The 24,776-nt window shown below is 30.4% G+C and overlaps 2 protein-coding genes across 5 annotated transcripts in view; one reads left to right on the top strand and one right to left on the bottom strand.

The window, feature by feature from the left end:
- LOC134706948 (uncharacterized) overlaps nucleotides 1-6,596 on the bottom strand; it is a 31,462-nt gene extending 24,866 nt beyond the window's left edge. For 2 of the 4 annotated variants that reach the window (XM_063566330.1, XM_063566331.1), the window contains exon 1: nucleotides 6,433-6,518. In XM_063566330.1, the coding sequence (XP_063422400.1) occupies nucleotides 6,433-6,474 (42 nt within the window). In that variant the 5' untranslated portion in view covers nucleotides 6,475-6,518. Of the gene's footprint in view, nucleotides 1-420; nucleotides 526-6,432; nucleotides 6,519-6,572 lie in introns of those variants that run through there. The other 2 variants (XM_063566333.1, XM_063566332.1) reach the window with 2 other exon arrangements.
- LOC134706950 (early estrogen-induced gene 1 protein-like) lies at nucleotides 509-22,290 on the top strand. The gene is made up of 8 exons (XM_063566334.1): nucleotides 509-954; nucleotides 5,880-6,000; nucleotides 11,026-11,216; nucleotides 13,150-13,289; nucleotides 14,374-14,527; nucleotides 15,247-15,295; nucleotides 16,189-16,306; nucleotides 16,798-22,290. The coding sequence occupies exons 1-8, from the start codon at nucleotides 806-808 to the stop codon at nucleotides 16,848-16,850; spliced, it is 975 nt and encodes a 324-aa protein (XP_063422404.1). The 5' UTR covers nucleotides 509-805; the 3' UTR covers nucleotides 16,851-22,290.
- Nucleotides 22,291-24,776: the final 2,486 nt, after the last annotated feature.

Genomic DNA, 24,776 nt, shown 5'->3' with positions numbered 1-24,776 from the left:
AAAACACATGACACGGATATAAATGGAAGTTTTTAACGACCTTGACTGGCTATACAGCCCTTGCACAGTCGGTCACAGAGATAACATTTCTTTTGAAAATAAATAAATGTGATTTGTTAAATTTTGTTCTAATCGTCTTAAAGACAGTGTACAGTATGACAGTTAGCATCATTTGATAGGTAATTTTACCCTTGTCTGTGAAAATTATACACACATAATTTACAACCCTCATTAATGACCCTTTTGCCATTGACATTTTGTCATTGCCATGATGATGATGATGTTTGCCAAAATTTGCCAAAATTTGGCAACATGCAACTGGCATCATCTGTGAAATTAGATGAATATGAACAGGTTGGGGATATATCCCAGTAGAAGAGAATGAAAAGTCGTTTAAGTAGGTTCAAACATATACTCTACCTTGTTCTAATTATAATATTAAATAGGTTTTTGTTCATGTGAATGATTGCAGACGCTTTTTCTATTACCGGAAACGGAAATCATATGTTGGCATGCGTACTAATATTAAAATCAAACAGGTTCCCGTTCAATCCGATTTACAATATTTACCAAAAAGATAAGGATTACATGAGTTTGTCCGGTTAAAATCACTTATATTGAGATCTTACAAATACATAAAACAGTATCCATTATGTAATAGAATTTATATATTATAGAAAACTTATGTATTGTTAAAGTTCATGCAGATGTCACCGACATAGCAGCTGGGATGCTGACTAATTTGTATGATTGATTTCATATTTCTGTAGAAATTTGATCACTGTAAAATGTGAATTGCTTTAAAATGATGTCCTTCATGACAAAAAAGAAGCGGTTTAAGTTTCAAGTAGATTTCGGTTTACAGGAGTTATCATCAGTACCCTTTGTTAGTGGAATACTGTATGCTAAAGTACGCTTAATTGATGGAGGAAGCTTTTTAACTCAATCTGAGAGGTAATTATGACAACAATTTCATAACAGTATTTGTAAGATATCCACACGGATCACCAGAGTGTCATGTAATAAAAGTTTTCATAATTGATTTTAGATCGGTTAAAATATTCCATAGTTACATGGTTACACCAACAAAAAATATACATCTTATGGCTATTATATTGCCCACCATAATTTACGTGACATCACAAAAGTGCCATAAATTTTTGCTGTCACAATAGAAAGTATCTGATGCCAGAATAGAAAAGTGATTGGTGTACGAGGTCAATAGTTCAAGCAGTGCTGATTTCTCAAAAAACGCTGAGGTCTATATTGTACTATGTTAACATGAGTAGTTTCAGGCCTATTTTTCAGCAGTTTTCTTTGCATGGATGGTTACTGTCCATCATTTTTTGTTGTTACATACTTATTTGTTGTGTTTAGTTAATTAGACACAGTGTAGTACTGCAGCTAAAGAATTCTGCTCAAAGCAGATAGCAACCTTATTAAAATCCATTAAATAAGCTGTGAAGAGAGAGTTTTCCTGTGAGTTAAGGGCCTACAATGTAATTGTGATTTGAGATGAAGACAAGAATTTCAGTGTTGTTTCTTTTATTTTCATGTTTATTTGCTATGCATTTACATGTATCGATTGGATTCCACATATCCATGATATCCTTTCGTTTTCTATTGGGGTATTTTCAGTGTTCCCCAATTTGAGTTCATACCTTAAAGGCTTAAATTTGTTTTTAAGTACAAATGTAAGTTGTATACGTCATGTACATGCATGTGTAAGTTTTAATAATAAAGTTGTTATAGTTTAAATAAAATGCAGTCTCCTTAATTTCTAAGTCATTTTATATAATATACATATTATATATGGTGTACAAGAATGAAGTGTACACTACAGTGTACTGCATATCTAACATGTAACATGTACATTTGTATATACACAAGTATTTGATTGATCCCTTACATGGGTTATAATTGCCTACAGTTTTACTCTGAAACTCTGATGGCAAATATGTTCAGTAAAACGTACTAATACATGTAGGTAAACAAATTGTTAATTACACCCAGTCACCCTTATACATTACTTCGACATTTTTTTAAGTTTTGAGCAGAAACTATGATAGATGAAGAGAGAAATTTCAAACAGCAAAAATGTTCAGTAAAGTTACAAGACTTACAAATGATTCAACATGACTGATCCCATTAATTGATCCATTATAAGAGTATGTAATTGCCCTTGTGAGATGTTTTTACTGTTTTTGTGTCTATCATTTAATACATTTGAAGTTTTTTGACAAAAATCATTTCTTTAAATTGAAAGTACTCAGATTATTTGTGAACAAGTGTTGTCACCTTTTGCCCCACTCAATTTTATGGGAAATTCATACTGGCAAGATATACATTTTGTAGATTTATTTGTGGAAAACTAAGCATTATCTTGATTATTTATGAACAAATTTTTAAAAAAGGCCTTCAACAGGAAGGCTTTTTAATTTGTCCAATTGGCTTAGGTTACAAAATACATGTACATATATATATTCATTGAAATTATAATACATGTACAAATGTATGTAACAATTGTTGGTGAAAGGTTTACTTCCTATGATCAAAGTGCAAATGTAGTGTTTGAATATTATATGAGTAATATACATCTGCATTTAATTTTAACATACATGTAAATATATATATACTGATTGTTTCAGTTTACATGTACATGTATGTCAGTCAGGGTTCTTGCTGAGGATTTTTTAAGGCAAGTCCAGAAACGCGTAATTTTTGGACATGGTGATTCCAACAGCAAGAAAAGATATTTTATTGCACTTAAATACCTACCTAAGTCTACCTAAGTGTTTCCAAACGCAGGAGATCAGTTTGCTCCTCTATATTTGGCTCTACATTGTATTTCACTGTCACTATCACTGTTGATTACTGTGAAATGAATTATTTTAGTCTCCATTACCTAACAGAGCTTATGAAATGCCATTAAATTCATTTACTTTGAAACTTTTGCAATAAAATATTTAATCTTGATGAATCTTTGGGATCACCAGTTTTGAAAATGGTGAGTCCAGACAGATTTTCATGAGTCCAGGACTCATGGACTCGTCTTAGTGAGAACCCTGTCAGTGTACAAAATGTATGTACATGTTCATGTTTGATATAACCTCTCCTTGGTACAAATGTACATGCAACAGTATAAAGTACCTCTATTTTGATAATTTTCAATTATATTGAAGAAATTGATAATTGTTAAATTATTTTCTCTTAGTTTTTTTTTTTTTTTTTACTTTGAGCTTATATACATGACATGTATGATACAGGTAAAATGTACATTTATCTCCAAGTTGAAAAATTTACCACAAGTTACATGTAGCTGTCCATGAAACAAAAATCCATGTTGCAAAATAGTTCCAAGTGGCCATGGTTAACATGAAAATTATATTATGTATATTGGCAATAGTTGTCCCATGTACATAATGATGTATTGTCTAAATTTCCTTAATTAAAAAAATTATTCAAAGTATAATATATACTATATTTTGGTTCTATATAATATAGCAACTAATATGTATATATGTACTTCTTTCTTTTTCATTTCTGTTAATTATATTATATATAATTTGATAATCTTGCTGTGAGAGACATTTTAATCATTGTTTTTAAGCCCTCCCAATAATTGTTACCTTTGACCAACCTGACATCCCTTTCTGTCCCATGATTGTTTCCACCATCTTACTAAAGTTTTCTTAATCCAAATTTTATAAAATTCTGAAGCCAGTCTCAGAATTAAAACTTGCAAACAGAGGTTGAATTAAGGCTGTGAGTTACTTCATTACCGTTCTAAATTATGACCCTTTATAACTTTTTTTGTTTCCACTCTAATTTATGTTTTTTTTTATGCAAATTTTATGAAACTTGTTTTAAATATATAAATATATACACATGTACATTTTGTATATATATCATTGTATATAATATAATATATGGCCCTTTATAACTTGAAATTTGCAAATTTTTCAGTTCTGCACTCTTACTCATCATGCTCATCAAGTTTGTCTTTTCCAAATTTTTATGGAACTCATTATACATAATGCCTAGAACCACATCAAATATACAGAAGTCGAATTTGGGCAGTTGGTCTTTTGGTGTAGAGTTATGCCCCTTTTTCTCATCACTTGGCATTGGGTGTCATCGTTAACTTTTACAAAAATCTTCTCCTCTGAAACTACAAGGCCAAATTTAACCAAACTTGGCCATAATCATCATTGGAGTATCTACATGTAATTTAAATAATGTGTGGAGTGACCCAGCCAACCAACCAAGATGGCCTCCATGGCTAAATATAAAACAAAGGGGTAAAATGAGGATGTTGGCTTATAACTCTGAAACCAAAGCATTTATAGCAAATCTGACAAAGTTGAAGTCAATAATTATCTGCCCAGAAATTTTCACGGGTTGTTGGGTTGATGCCCCACCCCTCTCTTAAATTTTGCAGTTTTTGGTTATTTTCTTGAATTCTATTATAGATAACAATAAACTGTATACAGCAATAATGTTCAGCAAAAGTAAGATCTACAAATAAGTTAAAATAACCAAAATGGTCAGTTGACCCCTTAAGGAGTTATTGCCCTTTATAGTCAATTTTTAACAATTTTCATTAATTTGGTAATTTTTTGTAAATTTTTCTCTAACTTAATGGCCAAATTTATTATTGATAGAGAAAATTGTAAGTTACAAGAATGTTAAATAAAGTAAGATCTACAAACACATCACCATCATCAAAACACAATTTTGTCATGAATCCATCTGTGTTCTTTGTTTGATACATGTATGCACATCGACCAAGGTGAGCGACACAGGCTCCTCAGAGCTTCTAGTTATTTTGATAAATTGAAAAGCTTGGGTAGGGGCATATTTGTCCTCTGTCAAATTCTTCTTTTCTTTTTTTATTTACAGTTCTGTCAGTAGAAGATTTGGTGGAAGATAAAACATGTTTATTTACAATATTTTACATATCAAATTTTTATCAATCCTATATGTTTATGAAGTAAGATAAGTGTGTTTATTTAAACTGTGAATGGCACAAGTGATAACATTCTTGTAATTTGATTAATTGATGCATAAGCCATAATCTAAAACATGTAATGGGTAACAAGGATAAATATTATGGTCCAATACATTAGAACTGCTTAATCATAATATGTAGGCCAACACTGGGGATAAGTGGACCAGCAGTTTCGTAGGCAAGCACATGTACAGGTGATAAGTTGGTTAACAGTATAGGACTTTTTTAAACTTGGCACATGCAGGTTTATTTTAACCACACAAAGACTAAATCAATTTATATTTAGTGTATTTGTAAAAGTGAAGTAGCCTAGATTCGTCCAATTGAATGTATATCAATGCAAATAGTAACTATTTAAATTCCTTAAATGACCTTTGAGGTAATTAGCAATAATAATTATCTTCATTGTTTTCATGAAACCTGCCAAAAATGTTAATAAAGTAACTGTAATTACTCTGCATAACTTTACAAATATCCAAACACATGTACATGTCTCATAAACATGTGATGTACTTCTATTCCTTTTTCATATTCATCTTAAACTTGTAAATATGAATAAAAAATGTGGAGATGGGATCAATGGGACAGCATTGCAAAAAAAAAAGATCCAAATTATCTCCCTTATTCATTCAGTGATTATACATGTATTAAAGTTTTCAATTAAGCCCTAATGCAGAAAAGACAATATATCTGTATTAAATGTACATGACGATGAAAGTACCTCTTTTTATATTATTATTTGGGCAGCGTTAAATGTTGCATCATGATATATACATGTATATATGTACTAACAATGATGTGAAAGGTTCTGTGGACATTGTTTTGATAATTTATACATGTGATGTATAACATTTGTTAACATTTGCAGGGAAGAAGTAAACAACCATAGTGTATTGTGGAAATCCAAATTTAATTTCCAGTGTAAAATTACAGCCAATGCCAACACAGGGTATTTAGACCCATGTATGTGTAGAATATCTGTACGAAGGGTAGGTACATGTATATATATACACAAACAGATAAGCCTAAAAAGATGCATTAAAAAAATTGTTTGACTATATATACTTTTGCACTGATTCATACATACATAGCTACTTTGATTATTACATGGAAGTACTGATCTAAGGCTGTAATACATTGTAACTGTGTTAATTCCTTACAACAGAGATAGTATCTATTGATAATGTTAAAGTTATCTAAGGCTGTTATAACTGTGTTAATTCCTTACAACAGAGCTAGTATCTATTGATAATGTTAAAGTTAGTTAATGATACATTCTAAGCATGATATTCTGGTAATTTTTACATGTACAATAATTGAAAGTCTCTTTTGAGCCTTTTACAGTTTTGTTGACTGACACTGTATGTATGTTGCTCATTTTTGGAGGCTGTATTTTAACCTGTAGTTGTTTTAACATCTACCTCAATTGGTCTCTGGTGGAAACATGTGTCATTGGCAATCATACCACATCTCCTTATTTATAAATGGTAGTACATGTACACCCAATTCTGTACATAAATCAACCATATAGTGTTGGTTGACCTGCTTTAGATGTACCTACTTGTTGTCAAGAGCTGCTTTTGTAAAATACTTGAGTAGTATATCGGAAACCTAAAACCTCATTCATTTCAAGTATGCTGTATATTACATGTATGTTATGATAAGACATACTTAATTGCCATTCATGAATAACTTATATAGCCAATATATTCAATTATAGAATGCCATGGGACATCTAAAAATATCAACTAATTGAATGATAAAAACTATTTTTGGAATATGTACAACAGAAAGATCATAGAATGTCAATTAAATCTACATTATTGATATGTAAGCTGGTAGGGATAACAGTATTAACTTGAAAATACAGAACCTTTGACCAATGTCTCCTGATTAGGAAATGTTTAATCTGTCTTTATTGTTAGCAAGGCCTTTCTTTCTTATTTTCTTTACCAATGTATATATATATGCAAAGAGATGTGTTTATTTTGAATCTTCAATTTCAGTTCTTTAGCTCAAAATGATGCATATATCTTTATTCTGATATATAGATATATGACAAATGTCTCTTGAATTTTAAGAGTCAATAGGATGAACGGGTCATATACACCGGAGGGAAATGTGATACAAGCCCAAACCTATGATTGTGGTTGATAAAAACCACAATTTTTATGCATGTGCATGTAAAGCAAATTTTGTTGTAGAAGGGTCTAAATACAGCAGTAACAACATTTTCCAAAAGACAAAAAAAGTGAAAAAGTATACTTAAACAAAACGCATTTGACCTTCTTACTTATATTTCTTTAGCTATGCATATATGCAAAGAGATGTGTTTATTTTGAATCTCCGATGTCTGTTCTTTAGCTCAAAATGAAACATCTTTATTCTGATATATAGATATATGACAAATGTATGATAAACACTATTTCTGAATAAAATTGTCAATACATATACCATTTTTGTTAACAATTTTATTCAGAAATAGTGTTTATCATACATTTGTCATATATCTATATATCAGAATAAAAATGTTTCATTTTGAGCTAAAGAACAGACATCGGAGATTCAAAATAAACACATCTCTTTGCATATATGCATAACTAAAGAAATATAAGTAAGAAGGTCAAATGCGTTTTGTTTAAGTATACTTTTTCACTTTTTTTGTCTTTTGGAAAATGTTGTTACTGCTGTATTTAGACCCTTCTACAACAAAATTTGCTTTACATGCACATGCATAAAAATTGTGGTTTTTATCAACCACAATCATAGGTTTGGGCTTGTATCACATTTCCCTCCGGTGTATATGACCCGTTCATCCTATTGACTCTTAAAATTCAAGAGTCCATCTAAAAATGAGGGTAAACTTTATATGGCCTTCCAAATACCGTTTCTGTTCCGCGCTTCATACAAAATGTACTTCGGTCAATGCTTTTACACCCCAATAAATTTAAAAAAAGCAGCATTCAATTCTTAAATGAAAGTGGCAAAACATAGCATTCATCAATATGATCAATGCAGGATGTATGATAGCAATGAGAGGAAGATAATAATGATCAAATAATAAAATTAGTCAATAAGAAATAATTTGATTTAATTCAACATGTTCAAAGAGAGAAAAAACAATTACGCTAAAAAATAATTTGATTAGTATACATAGGGCAACATGACAAATGTTGAAGCTGTTAATTATCCCTTTTTCTTTATTGACTCTTTCATATATGTGGAGTGGTGTTTGATGCTTTGGTTTTTTTTTCATTTTGTTGTATTTAGGAAGTCTAAGACATTTTTTTGACAGAGGTAGCCAAAAATTTATAATTTACATACCTAAATATAAGGTCTACTATTATCATGGTTATTGCAAAAACATTCAGAATATCCTAATTACCAATACATTTGTGTTCCATTATATTCTTTTTCAACATGTAAATCAATAATAAATCTTGATAATCAATCAATCGAGATTCACATTAAGGGAGTAGAGTGATGTTAATTTTTTTTTAATTTTCCATGCGTTTCCATATGTCAATTAAACTTTGTCATATCAGATGTTTAATGACTTGGTAAATTTTATTTTTGGCTTTCAGAATCAATAAACAAAATCAATCTCCCACTGCATGTTTGTTTACCTTTTCTTTCATCAAAGTGTTTTCCCAGTACATGCTCTGTGTGGTTACTGAAGTTTTAACAAGGGATCTGGTGGTTTATGTTACAGCATACTGAAAAGCTATTGACAAAATACAGTACAGGAGGACCATTATTCAACAGCTGTACACTTCCATTGTTTTATTGTAAAACTTAGCCATTCAAATATATAAAACATATTTTCTTTTTTTTTTTTAATTTTTAGTATCGTATAACTTTGATTCTAATGCATCAACGTTTGTAACGATCATTTTGATTGAATAACATCACTTATTTCATATTGCATCAATTGATAATTGATGCTATGGAAGGTACCAAGCGCAGAAGGCATATGACAGATTTAAATACATGTTTAAACACTGTTTTCTGTCAGCTGCATTTGAATGGAGATAACAATATTGTATTTTAAGCTCCGACGGCATCAATTGTGGATTTGATGGTCGAAATACCTGTTTACTGTCTAACGCATAGCCAGTAAACTTAATTTGTGACCATCAAATCCCCAATTGATGCCGTCAGAGCTTAAAATACAATACAGTTATCTCCTAATTATTGTTGGTTATAAAAAAAAAAAAAATTCTGTTAATATGCCATAGTTAACTTTTTGTACCGTTACTTTTCCTGTGAAAATATCCGTGAATATAGTTAACAGTCCTTCGTTTTGTTTTACAGTTTATTTTGTTGTCATGAATATGGTAATTATCACTTCTCTTTAGTCTTAGAGAATAGACAGAAACTAACATCGACTTTTTAACTTGGAAGACTTTTTCTTCTACAGTAAGTGATGTTTTCACTTCCTGTTACATTTTTTTTGTCATATTGAATTTCTTTTCCATTTTCCATTGACTTTTGTTTGGTTCAGAGGGTTAAGCATTTTCAAATTTCTCCTAGATAATACTGTGAAAATTGACAACAGGAAATGTTATACAACAAAAGGCTCAAGATATTGGGCAGATAGTGTAAATGAAGAAGCTTTCCTGTCCTTTATTTCACTTTTCTTGACCACTATAACAAGACAAGATCTAGAAGCTGAGGGGTTCAAAGAGTTGATTAGGTCATCAATAGTTCAAGTTGATTTGAAGGCATCTTTTCATTTATAAGTAAAGAAATTCAAAGACCAAAGACACAAGACGATAATAATTTCAAATTCTTTCAGAAAGGAAGTGAAAACATTGCCTTTGTACTCTGATTGTATGTCATTTCTAAAGAACAACTTTTTATGCAAATGTCAAGTATTTTCTTTCACTTCCAATACTTGTTGTAAACACAAGCAAACATCATGAACATAAGAATTGAAAATATGCTATCCATGGATTGAAGGCAAACCAGCATGACTGAAATCTGTATTCCTACAACAATAACTACAGACCCATGCAAAGATCAGCTTACATGGGATCATTAGACACAACAGGGAAAATCAGTATTCAACTCACAATAATGATTACCTAAGTTAAAAGTGTATGAATTGTATGGTAATGCAAATCAATTACTTCAATTCAACAATTAAAGTTACTGAACTTTGTAAAATTTTTACATTTTGCTATGAAAAACAACAAATGTCATGAACATAAACTTAATTTTCTATTTTATGTCCAATTTATGGGCATAATGTTTGTTGGTCAGTGAGTTCATTTGTTAGTCTGTCCATCCATCAAACTTCAGGTTAAAGTTTTTTTTTTGGTCAAAGTAGATTTTACTGAAGTTGAAGTCCAATCAACTTGCAACTTAGTACACATATTCCTTATGATATGATCATAATAATGTGATGCCAAATTAGAATTTTAACCCCAATTTCAGGGTCCACTGATCATAGAAAATGATAGTGCGATTGGGGCATCTGTGTACAATGAACACATTCTTGTTCCTAAAATATGAAACAGTTGTTGATGAGTAAATGAAAATTCCTGACTAAAGAAAGCTATGATTGTGTAACTATGAGTCACAATTTAAGACTGAAACAGATTTTGTACAGTACAAAAAAAATAGTTGAAGCTACAACCAAACAATAGAGCCACGACCAGTTCACAGGCACTTCTCTATTTAGCCTCACCACTTCTTCTTATCAAATTAAAAAGGAATAGTTACTTCTCCCTTTTATATTTAAATAGAATATGTACTTCTCCCTATCATTCTGAAATAGGGTGAGCCCTGATTCACCACTGGATACATAGATTTGAAATAGTTCTTTATAGAATCTTATACTTGTGTTCTAACAAGCAGTTCAAATATTGATTAAAAAAGAGCCACACACTTGTAATTAAACATAACTGTGACACTGGTTATATCAGTATTGTATTTGCATTTTCTTATTTACAAAAATATTTGGCATGTGAAAGATATATATATTATTTATGTTTCTTTTTTACTTACAGGAACTCAAAGGAGGGAAAGCATCTCATAAATTAGGTTTTGTAGATATAAATCTATCTGAGTTTGCTGGATCAGGGAAACAGTCAAGAAAGTTCTTGTTGGAGGGTTATGACACCAAACATAGACAAGACAACTCTACTGTGGAAATCATGATAGATATGAGATTGGTATCGGGTGATCCAATATATAAAGTGTAAGTAACACCATGAATAAGGTAAATGAAAGAAATGAGATTGGAATCAGGAGATCCAATATATAAAGTAAAATTGACAAAGGAAATGGGGAATGTGTCAAAGCTACAACAACCCGGCCATAGAGCAGACAACAGCCGAAGGTCACCATTGGGTCTACAATGAGACCAGAAACTCTCGCACCTGTAGACGTCCCTCAGTTGGCCCCTTAAATAATATGTATACTAGTACAGTGATAATGGACATCATACTTAACTGTGAATTATACACAAGAAACTAAAATTAATAATCATACAAGACTAACAAAGGCCAGAGGCTCCTGACTTGGGACAGGCGCAAACTTTAGTGTAGGTATTGACATGATTAAGGTAAATGATCAGGAGATCCAATATATAGAGTGTAATTTAGTATTACCATATGAATTATGTTAAATTATGAGATACATAAATGCAATAAAAGGCATGCTATTTCAATTTTATTTTTTTCTCATCACTTGGCGTCCGTCGTCCGTCGTCCGTAAACTTTTACAAAAATCTTCTCCTCTGAAACTACAGGGCCAAATTTACCCAAACTTGGCCACAATCATCCTTGGGGTGTCTAATTTTAAAAATGTGTCCGGTGACCTGGCCATCCAACCAAGATGGCCGCCATGGCTAAAAATAGAACACAGGGGTAAAATGTATATTTTGGCTTATATCTTTGAAACCAAAACATTTAGAGCAAATCTGACATTGGGTAAAATTGTTGATCAGGTCAAGATCTATCTGCCCTGAAATTTTAAGACGAATGGGACAACTTGTTGTTGGGTTGCTGCCCCTGAATTGGTTATTTTAAGGAAATTTTGCAGTTTTTGGCTATTATCTTGAATACTATTATAGATAAACTGTAAACAGCAATAATGTTCAGCAAAGTAAGACCTACAATTAAGTCAACATGACCAAAATTGTCAGTCAACCCTTAAGGAGTTATTGCCCTTTATAGTAAATTTTTAACAACTTTTCGTAATTTTTTGTAACTTGTACAAAAATCTTCTTCTCTGAAACTACATGGCCAAATTTAACCAAACTTGGCCACAATTATCATTGTGGTATATAGTTTAAAAAATGTGTCCGATGACCCCGCCTACCAAACAAAATGGCCGACATGGCTAAAATTAGAACATAGGAGTAAAATGCAGTTTTTGAATTATATCTTTGAAACTAAGACATTTAGGGCAAATCTTTCAAGATTTAAATGTCCATCAGAATAAGATCTTTCCCCTCACAAATTTTCAGATGAATCCGACAACTCGTTGTTGGGTTGCTGCCCTAAAATTGTTATTTTAAGGAAATTTTGCAGTTTTTGGTTATTATCTTGAATACTATTATAGATAGAGATAAACTGTAAACAGCAATACTGTTCAGCAAAGTAAGATCTACAAATAAGTCAACATGATCAAAATTATTAGAGGACCCCTTTAGGAGTTATTGCCCTTTATAGTCAATATTGAACAACTTTTCGTCATTTTTGTAACTTGTACAAAAATCTTCTTTTCTGAAACTATGGGCCAAATTTAAACAAACTTGGCCACAATCATTACTAGGGTATCTATTTAAAAAAAGTGTCTAATGACCCCACCTACCAACCAAGATGACCAACATCAGTAAATACAGTAACAGGTGAGCGACACAGGCTCTTGAGAGCCTCTAGTTTTTAAACACGAACAAAAAAACATGAAAAATAAATGTATATGGCTTTCAAACTGATTAAAATTCAAGAAAAGAATGAATTGCTTCTCATATCTTTAAAATCACTAAAAAATATAACTATATATATTTGAATGACTAGCATGTCAAAATGCACCAGAAAGTATTCTATATCAAAATATGTTACTGCAATTTGTAAAAGTATATGCGATAGGTATTTTTTAACAACAACATATTATTTACATTTCAGTCCTACAAAACCACATACCGTGCCAGGGGATGTAACTGCAGCAGATTACCCTGAACCACACCCAGCAGGACCTCTGGATGATCATAGTGAATCCTCTAGTGGGTTTGGAAGTCTAACACGCAAAGAAAAGACAACTACAGGTATCTTCAGCTTTTTCAGTCTGTTTGTTTGTCCATTAATATATATGCCTTATTGGGGTTTTGGTTAAGACTTAAGAGCTCACTGAACATAGAAATGTGCAAGTGTAACGGAAATGGTGTCCAGTACATGTGGGCAAATATTCTTGTTTTCAAAAGATTTTACAATATATTTTAACCTTAATGCTCCTGCTTGTATGTCTATTTCCATTTGGACAATTCAGGGAAAAAGTTAGTGAGATGTAAAAGAGAAAAAAAAATTTCAGGCAGTTGTACTAATAGAAAATATTGGACAAATTAACACATATCTTCTACTTAACTTTTAAGTATCGCCCTATCAGAAAATCTTATAAAACATTTGTAATGGGAATTTGACATCATATAGAGTTTTCTCCTATTAAATGGGAGATAATCCAGCTTGAACCATTTCTTTTTTATATACATAGTTGGTGTGATACATATTAAATGTATATAATACAGAAATTATTTCTCGTTGATTTTTCCTTAAAAATTTTATGCACTATCAAGATATACCTTCATGTCTTACTTTTCACAAGATTTCGATTTGATTTTGGACTGTTTGAGGTAGAAATAATAAATTTTCATGTTTCCATACTTTGCTGGAATAAAAAGTTAAACTTTTGGTGTTAAATCATATGCAATAAATGATGACCAGAAGCCTCAGACAGCATTCCTGCCTGGATGAGAGATGTACACTGTATACAAAACAAGAAGGTGACTTTTTAAAAATATGAATGAAGACATGTAAACCAACTAATTTTTCGAGAGCATTTTTTTTCTAGAAGAAAAATAACATGAATATAAATCACCTTGAATACATGAAACTTAGATCTTTTCTATTTAACTGCATTGAATACATTTGAAAATTGCAGAAATTAAATAGCTGTGAAGTGGACTTAAAGGCAAAATAAAGTATCTGAAAATAAGTTGGTTTACAGTATACTGTTAAAGCTTGTGATGGTAAGAGAATTGAAAAAAAATAAACCATGCAAACTAAAAACAATACTACAAAGGTTTAGCTTCCTTAACTTGATATTTTAAAATAATTCTTGCTCTAATTTTTCAGACAATTTAGAATTAGAGCATGGTCCAGAGTTAATTAAAGGCCATTCTCGGAATGATAGCTATGCAAGTCAGCACTCTCGTGGGTCAACAGGGTATTCCTCACAACAGCATAGTAGACAGTCAAGTATAGGAAATGATAATCCTACGCATACTAGGTAATAAAATTGAGAATGGAAATGGGGGATGTGTCAAAGAGACAACAACCTGACCATAGAGCAGACAACAGCCTAAGGCCACCAATGAACATATTTAGGCTATTGAAACACCAATGTTATTTTTAGAAAAATGAACATACATGTACATTTATTGAAGTTATAAAAAAAATGTTATTCCTAAAAACTAATATATGTAGTTTAAAAAAGTTAATGTCAGTCTCCAAACGAAATGGAAAAGATATGATAAGAATGTTTTAATATTTTAGTTTGAATAAAAGAAAATAGGAAATAGGAAAAACAATTTGTTGTTTAGTAATGATGTTCCTCTTTGCAGACAAGTGACATATATATTTTACTTTGTTTCTTGCTTACTTACAAACTGGAAGAGCAGAAGTGATATTTTTGTTTCCATCCTTTAGATTTATTCTTTTTTGTGTTGCTAATGTATGTACAGCCGGTTATTTTCTTGGGGTGTAAATTTTTGCTTATTTTTTCGGATAGAACAAAATTACCAAAATAAATTCCGCTAATTTAAAAGTGTACATGCATAGGTATTGATAAAAGCTTTGAATCTGCCAAAAATTAAAACCGCCAAAATATTTCCTATACCTTATTCAATGAAAATCGCGAAATTTTACACTAACGAAAATAACCGGCTATACAGTATGTTGTGATACTAAATTCTTATTTGAACTTGTATATTTGATTTATATTAACAGAAGTCCCAGTGCTGGTTCAGCTCTACAGTATGATCTCAAGAGGGGAAAGGTATTGAATCTGTTTGTAATTGTATTGGTTATTATAACATACAGCTAACTTCTTGTGATGTTTGTCACCATTACCTGATTACAGCTAAAAATGAAAATAAATGGCAATCATTTTAAACAAGATTTTCCCGACCTTGACATCTTGAATGGATTTGAAGTTTTAAGAATACATGTAACAAGACAAATTCAAATTTAAATTTCCTCATATTTTCCAATCATAATCAAATAAGTAAATAAGACATTTTAGCTTGTCTACCATTGTAGATTGATTTCCTCCAAAGACTTGAATGAGCTCTTAAGGTGGTATTTTACACTACTGGGAGATAACTCTATAAAATCAGCTAAATGTTTTAATAACATTGTATTTTTAAGGAAATATAAAGCTTCTCAATGATCAAAATAAGTGTTTGTCAAACTGCTATTTATCAAACATTTTTTTCCGAGAAAGTGATTGGTTCAAGTTTTCTGAAATTTTAATATTTTTTTCAAAGGGTAAAAGCAAATATTTTGTCAAAATTTTATGAAAATTAAATGAGCCAAATTAATTTTAGTCAAGGATCTGGGTACCACTTTAAGAAGAGATACTTGTAAAAATCATAATTAGATGTGATCAATCAAAAACCTAAGTATAATTGAGCGACAAAACCATGACCAAAGAACAAAAACGTAAAATAAAATATTAAAGGAGAGACAAAACCGTGATCAAAGAACAAAAACGTAAAACAAAATATTTAAGGAGAGACAAAACCCTGACCAAAGAAAAAAAACATATAACAAAATATTGATAATGAGTCAAAATCATAACCAAAGAAAAAAAAGTAAAAGAAAATATATTATGAAGGCATGAGGACAATATTATAGATGTAACAATATATTAACATATAAATATTGTAGGTAAAGGATGATTCTATTAAAGTAAAGTTGAGAGTTGACGATACAAGGGTCGATGCAGAAGATCTAGTGAATGAACTTCTTAGTTCTGCTGATTTTGGTTTAAAAGATCAAAGTGAATGTAAGTTCTAAAGAATTGCTATATAGATAAGTTTTGTATCACATCACACTACATATTTTTTTTGTCTGACCAAAATTACCATATAAGCTGAAACCATAGATATATGCAACTAGTTGACCTCTAAAAAAATGTGAAATCATATTGTTTCCTTTGACAAAAATAAATTGAGCCATTCTGTCTAATGTCTGTATTCCAATCCTCTAAAGTAGCTTTTTTGTCTTGATTGTTAATTACCAGCAAAGCAGGCCATCCATTCTATAAAAACTATTAATTGTGGAAATTGTTTTTTATTACATAAAAATAGATTTTCAACACCACTCCCTTGTCAAAGGGTGTATTAAAGTTACCCTTTCACTGTTTCTCAAGTTTTGTCCAGTTATTAATGGACAAATTGCAGTACTTGTGGTATATTTAAAAGTGGGGGCATCTGTGTCTCATGGATACATTCTTCATTTATTTTCTGACATGTTTACTTGTTTTTCTGATTTCAGCTTCAGGGTTAGTACTTATAGTTGACAAAGATGGAACTACAGCACTTCGATAACAACAAAGACCTATTATGTTAAAACTTTGTCTCATAGAAATAATTGTGTTATATTAAACCAGTATCATACATGTCATATATTCCAATGTAACATCAACAAATTCTTTATCTGAACCATTAATTACTTACCATTACTATAATGACAATTTTCTCATCAGTAACATCACGGACTTCATACATGGAAAAAGCTTTAAAGAAAAAAATATAAGAATAAGATAAAAACTAATATATATTGTTATTCCATGCTTCTTGTCAAAATTACTGACAGAATATTAAATTGATGTTCAAACACTTTTTGTAACAACACATATGTATATCTGAAATGCAATGTACTGTTACATTTTGACAAAATAATGGACATTTTTTTATTGAATATAAGATTGTCAATTCTATCATAGTGACAAATATAGCTCTGTAGATATGTGATACAAATAATATTGCTACTTACGACAAGACCTTTTAACAGATGCCAGTAAACTCTAACTTGTCTCATTTACTTATCATGACATTAGAATTAGTTTATTTACATTATTTAATCATGAAACGCCATGAAAATCTCACATTTTGTTGAGAAATATATTGAGAATTGAGATCATGTCCCAAGACACCAATATTTTATTCTATAGGGCTTTGGTACTATTTTGTGAGATTAATTATAGTATGAGGTTTTACACTTAGCGGTATAGATTGGAGTACATGATATAACACTCACTATTAAATGACAACCTTGTAATGGCAATTTTTTATTTTAAAGGCATTTATATGATGATAATAGAGTATTAATGTCTGCAAAAGCGATTAAAAGCCATCCATGTAGATTGGCAGATTAAATAACATGATTTAACACATAACTACACTTCGATCTTGACACCAAATTTTGTACTGTTCATCCAGGATTACATTATACCATGTATAAATGAATCTATCAGAGGGGTAATTTTAGACAAACTCTGCCTAATTCTTAAAACATTACGATTGATCTAAATATTTATAAAGCTTATATGCATATCTGCTATCGAAGTAAATCTTTGCCTAGCTAGATTTAAAGTGATTCAGAAAAATACTGAGAGCCTTTATTTTCTGAAGTGCAGATTAAAAAAATTATTGTGGACATTATAGTTTTATAAAATAGTTAATTAATTCAGCTGGCCTATAGGATGTATAGGGACATTGTAAGCTTTTGCCCAATGGAGTATGTCAGTGACTTATCACTTTAAATTTAGACTTTCAAACACTTATTCTTTAAAACAAATAAATACTACTTGTTGTTATATACATGCCTTTAAAATAAAATTAAAATGGTTGTGTATTGACAGAAATAATGTCTCAATACATAAGATGGTTAAATTTTTTTATTTATATTTATGGTTATAATTTATTTATTATAATAAGTGCTTATTGTTTAAAGATAGGTGTATATAGTTAATAAACAAGAGTTGTGAATTACATTATTGTATTTGCTCATTAACATTTTATTAATGTCCATTCTGTACAAATTAAGTGAAGAAATCGTTGAACTAAATATTTGGGTATTATTTTTATCAATATTAATATGTGTAATAATAATAGTCTGTGATTTATTTATACTTTTCATTTCTTATGTTGTCTCCTTCGTAATAATTCTGAACCTTTCTGACTGATGAGTTGCCATAGAAACAGTAACCATGTGCATTTATCAGTATTATATCTAAATGAGATTATAACATATATATATTGTACTTTTGTTAATCCAGTATTTTGTGAGAATTAATAATTTATAATGAGGTTTGCTTCCATTACTTCTTCCTCTAGAATAAATGTTACCTAGGTTACTGTTGTAAAGTTTAAAATATGATCTCATATATGTTGGTTCTTCCAATTCAAAAATAAATGTGCACTTATTCGTGCAAATTTTAATTAGAATTCTATTTAATTTATACAAGGAATTTGAAAAGGAAATATATAATGAGGGGTATCTGCACGGAAGAATGCTAAATAAAATTGCCATTTCACCATAAACAAACAATTAAAAATTCCTTGCAAGTTGATCTATTTACTGATTTCATGAAGCATGGTGAATAACAAACTTTTTTCATGGCTACATGTGAAAACAAGAACTGGAACAAGAAATATAGGAAAACAGGTCAATAGAATAATTAAATCCTTACAATTAGACTTCTATCCTGAAAGCAGTATCCCAACACTAAAACATGTAATACAATCTTTGATGGGTTTACTTTTACGCAGAAAGTTGGTTTAGAAAAAAGGAGGACAGCTTTCAAACATAAATCCATGATTCATATTATTTTATTTTACCAGTATATGAATTGTTTTTTTGCTGTGAAAGAAAAATGAAAATATCAAAGACTTTTTACAAAAACGATATCTATTACCTTCCACAAATAGACACATAACTTTTGCTAACCAATAGAATTGATATACAGAAAATTTAAGACAACTTCCAAGTATTTGGGGTTAAATTGTACTTTTTGGAAAAAAAGTATGAATGCTGAAAATATCAGTTATTTTTAGTATTTTGCATTCTGATTGTTTCTCTTACACCAGAGAAACTACATATTATTTCTATCCTAAGTTAATTTTATAACAATAGTTATGTGTTATGTTGCTTGTTTATGTATTGTTAGTGTGAATTTGCTCAATACTAATTCAAGCCTATTGGCGCTCTAATTATTATTACAAAAAGATAAGAATTTTCTTCAAAAAAAATATATATCAATTTTCCTGTCGATTTAGGAAAACAGAAAATGCTCAATTTATTGTTTTAAATTGTGGAGAAAAAGTGCCCTACTTTTAATGAGTGATTGGTCATATCTTAAGTGTCAAAATGCTGAATTATGTTTTTGAAGACCAGAATTAAAGTTTGTTCGGCCTAACTTTATGTACTTTTAGTGTATTTTTTATGCAGCTTAAAATTTGTTGTGCCTTGTTTACTTATTACTGCTGGATGCAGTTGTGTATGTCCAAAATGTAATTGTAGATGAGTTCAATTTTGTTAAAACTTCCTTGAGTAGAAAGCTGATATGAAAAGTAAAATTGGGCAAATATAAAATGTATGTGGACCTCCAGATGTTTTTTTTATTCTGTATCATTGGGTTGCTGTCTCATTGACAATAATTCCCTAACATTCCTCTTCATATTGAGAATTTTAAATACAATTTATTGAGAGGACACTTTTCTAAATCATATGTAATTGTTTTTTCTTGTACCATGGTATAGGTCTACATTTCAGATCAAATATTTGTCAGTCATTCAGATAAGATTGTTTTTTAATATAATAGTAGATACATATCTTTGATTAGAAATGAGATCATGTGAGCTTCTAAGTAAATTAAGGTACAGGGCTTGAGCTTTATTCTTACTGTCTCATGGTTTGCATTCATTAAACTATATTCCATTGTTTGTAGAGATTTGGGCATAGTTAATATTTTTCACTAGTTGCGTTTTGAGGTTTCCATTAGAGCCTAAGTTTGAGAAGAAAAAACAGGTTTACTTTATTGAAAAAAGAAAATGTCTTACTTTATTGAAGTGTATTGAAACAAATTATGTACCAGAATAATAATCTTTAGGATTTAAAACATTGATTTTAGTAAGTGCATGGCACACAAGTCATATTATTATCACAAGATGGATGATTTAATCTTTTTTTGATTGACTAACAAAAGTTTTGCATAGCTTTAGTTCATATGAATAGTTCATTGTCATAAATTTTCATTTCTTTGATAAAATACCAGTCATGATATAATTTTAAAAGATATATGATTTTTTTGTATAAAGTATATTATATACCCATCTCTTGCCTTGTTTGTGACCTCAAACCTCATGTGGGTCAAGTCCTCAATAAATTATGCAGCAGGGACTCTTTTCGCACAAAAAATCTTCATCAAAAACTTAATCATAAGTCTTACAGACATGTTCAAGACTTGCAAGTATTTATTCTCTTAAGATTTTTTGTGTAATAAGTCAGTTTTTAACTAATATCTATAAACATAAGATAGATGTTGTCTTGTTCTTCCTTTCATATTTGTTTTCTGTTTAAATGACTGAAATGGAGGGACTAATGGATTACCCTTGGTGTGTATGTCAAACTCAATTTATGTACTGTTGAAATTCTTCTTACCAACTTCCAAAATGAGAAACATTACATGCTTGATGTTTAGAATGCTATAGCTTTTGTGTTTTATTAACTCTGTCTTGTACTGTTTCCTCTTTCATTTGATTTAACTTCAAAGTTTCTTTACCCGCTTTAGATTATTATTGATAGAAAATAAGGAATTTTTTTTTAAATTTTCATGAATAGAACTATTACATTAGTTGTCGACCCCAATTTTCACGGTCCACTGAACACAGAAAATGATAGTGCGAGTGGGGCATCCGTGTACTATGGACACATTCTTGTTTTTTATCAATTTTAAATAATATCTGATTCAATGGTAGACTTACTAGACTATTCCATTGATTGTACCCTTGGATGATGTCTATACAATTTTGAACAAAATTGGTCTAAAGTGTTTAAACTTTAACATTTTGGTCTTTGTGTTAAGTTGACTTAAATCTAACAATTCAGGGCTAAAGATGTTTGTACTTATAACTTGATAAGGCAGCCTTTGATCTTTGATAATGTCTGCCATAATCTTATTGTGGTGTGATCTGTCTTTTGAAAATATGTAGATTATCTTATTATTGTAAATGTTACCGTTGAAAAAAATCGTATAGAGGTAGCTTTACTTATCCATAGTTCTACTGATGTTGTATTTCATCTATAATATATTTTCTTATGAAAGTCTGTAAAATTGGAAATATTAAGAATTTACATTGTTAGAAAAACTGAAATTATGTTCACCTTTTTATATTCTGCACAGTATAAATAATTTATTGTAAAGTTTTTTCAGTATTTTTGTTAGCTCAGCTTGCCTAATGACCATTGTTAGAAGTATTGCTTACTTAGTTTCAAATCTGCATTGAAGACCTTGACCCATATCTCACATGACTCCTTATACAAAAATGTTGTAAAATCTTTTGATCAGTACTGACAAAATAATTCATTTTCCATTGATAAAGCATCAATTGAATTTATTTACAGTTAAATAGAAGTTTCCATAACAATATTTATGGCAGGACTAAATTATCTTGCATACAAATTATCTTTTTCTTCTCCATAGAAATTTTCTTATAAAAAAAAGGACTGAATAATGTAAACACATTTATAATAATAATAAAGAAATTGAAAATCATGTGATCTGAAGATAGGTCATGAATGGCGCTTAACAAAGATTTAAAAATCAGAACTTGTTTAGTAAGGAGACATTACTACATTATAAAACTAAGTGTACTTCTTTTCTTATATAATACTTAAGTTTTATAGTGATGTTTTGATAGTATTTATATAGAATATATGTATTGAAATGTTCTTTTTTTAATAGAATAAATGAACAAAAAGAAATTAAGTGTTCTTTATTGTCTTGAAACTACACAAGTGCTTATTAGGGGCCCTAATTCCTTAACTGTTGGGACAATAACCCGCAAAATCAATCCTAACTTTTCTTTAGTGGTATTGAACCTTCTGATAAAAATTCAGAGATTCATTCACTTAAACTAAAGTTGTTGTCCTGACACTAAATGCGTCTTCAGACATCGACGCAGATGACTTGATAGCATTATACAACAGAAATAAATTTTGTCGTTATATAAACATTAGTAAAGCAGGGTTTACTTAAACTTGATCTCAATTCATTGATAAGTGAAAAAGGTCAATCATGAGAAAAGGACTTTTAAAAACATGAAAGCTCAAGATTTTTCACTTAAAAAGAACCATGAAAATGAGGTCAAGAAGTTTTCATTGTCAGGACCATTTATAAAATACTATAAGTAATAAATCAACTATATTTGGTGTGTAGAATGGGCAAATACACACACAAAAAGTCTGGAGCCTTAAATGTTACAATTCCATATATTATTCAATCTTCTAATAACAAATTTGTGTGTCCATTTTACTATATGTCAACTCACACTTTTTGTGTTCATTATATTTGAAACAAGAATGTGTTCCCAGTACATGGATGCCCCATCCACACTATCATTTTCTATATTCAGTGGACCTTGAAAAGTCTCTAATTTGGCATTAAAATTAGAAAGATCATATCTAAGGGAACATGTTTACTAAGTATCAAGTTGATTGGACTTCAACTTCATCAAAAACTACTTAGACCAAAAACTTTAACCTGAAGCAGGATGAACAAATGCAGACCAGAAAACATAATGCCAATAAATGGGGCATACAAATTTACAGCATAATGAAGAAGCATAATAATAAACAACCTTCATGGTAAGGCAGAGGGTTGGGATCCCGCTGATATGTGGTAACCCTGCCACAATCTTTTATGTATGTGCCTGTCCCAAGTCAGGAGCCTGTAATTCAGTTGTTGTCGTTTGTTACAGTGTTACATATTTGTTTTTTTCAATATTTTTTTTGGTACATAAATTAGGCTGGTAGTTTTCTTGTTTAAATTGATTTTACATTTGTCATTTCAGACCCTTTTGTAGCTGACTTTGCAGTGTGGGCTTTGCTAATTGTTGAAGGCCTTACATTAACCTATAGTTGTTAATTTCTGTGTCATTTGGTCTCTAGTGAAGAGTTGATTCATTGGCAATCATACCACATCTTCTATTTTATATTCAAACAAAACTGTAACCTGATGGGACAGACAGTGCAACAACACAGGACATGAAAACATAATGCCCACTTATCTTATTCTCTTGTAGGTGCTGCATAAAACATGTCACAATTTTAACAAGAGGCTCTCAAGAGCCTGAATCGCTCACCTTAATTCTTTTGGTTAAATCTCTCATCAATGATTATTTTGGCTTTTCAATTTATTTAAATGTTTTTTGGATTGTCCTATTTTCTTCAAAAGCCAAAAAAAATAATCATTTTCTCCTATGTTCTATTTTAGCCATAGTAGCTATGTTTCTTGACATACAAGGAAATAAAATATAAAATTTATACTAAATACTCTGAAACTCATTTAGCCTAAGTTTGGCTGAAATTGATACAGCAGTTTCAAAGGAGAAGATTTTTTAAAGTAAGTCAACATGATGAACAAATTGCGAAAAAAGTCCTTAAAGGGCAATAACTCCTTAAGGGGTCAATTGACAATTTTGGTCAAATTGACTTAATTGAATATCTTACTTTGCTGAACATCATTGCTGTTTACAGTTTATTTCTATCTATAATTATATTCAAGATAATAAACAAAAACAGCAAAATTTCCTTAAAATTATCAATTCAGGGGCAGCAACCCAACAACAGGTTGTCTGATTCATCTGAAAATTTAAGGGCAGATACATTGTAGATCTTGACCTGATAATCAATATAACCCCAGGTCAGATTTGCTCTAAATGCTTTGGTTTTTGAGTTATAAGCCAAAATCTGCATTTGACCCCTATGTTCTATTTTTAGCAATGGCGACCATGTTTGTTGATAGATCATAACTTCGGATACAATTTACAAACAAGATACCCTAAGGAACATTCAGTTAAAGTTTGTAAGTATTTGGCCCAGTAGTTTCAGAGGAGAAGAATTTTGTAAAAGATTTTTAAGATTTACGAAAAATGGTTAAAAATTGACTATAAAGGGCAATAACTCCTAAAGGGGTCAACTGACCATTTCCGTCATTTGACTTATTTGTAAATCTTACTTTGCTGAACATTATTGCTGTTTACAGTTTATCTCTATCTATAATAATATTCAAGATAATAACCAAAAACAGCAAAATTTCCTTAAAATTATCAATTCAGGGGCAGCAACCCAACAACAGGTTGTCTGATTCATCTGAAAATTTCAGGGCAGATAGATCTTGACCTGATAAACAATATAGCCCCCAGGTCAGATTTGCTCTAAATGCTTTGGTTTTTGAGTTATAAGCCAAA

Source organism: Mytilus trossulus, chromosome 2, assembly GCF_036588685.1.
Source record: "Mytilus trossulus isolate FHL-02 chromosome 2, PNRI_Mtr1.1.1.hap1, whole genome shotgun sequence".
In the NCBI taxonomy this organism is placed as follows: domain Eukaryota; kingdom Metazoa; phylum Mollusca; class Bivalvia; order Mytilida; family Mytilidae; genus Mytilus; species Mytilus trossulus.
The sequence above is the reverse complement of the archived record's forward strand: the minus strand, read 5'-3'. Positions and strand labels throughout refer to the sequence as shown.

Bases quoted from the DNA above. Each gene is read 5' to 3' on its own strand.
- LOC134706950 (XM_063566334.1), top strand. From the start codon at position 806: ATGATGTCCTTCATGACAAAAAAGAAGCGGTTTAAGTTTCAAGTAGAT. The intron at 6,001-11,025 runs GTAGGTACATGT...TTTTACTTACAG, and splicing joins GTAGAATATCTGTACGAAGG to GAACTCAAAGGAGGGAAAGC. The intron at 16,307-16,797 runs GTAAGTTCTAAA...TTCTGATTTCAG, and splicing joins TTTAAAAGATCAAAGTGAAT to CTTCAGGGTTAGTACTTATA.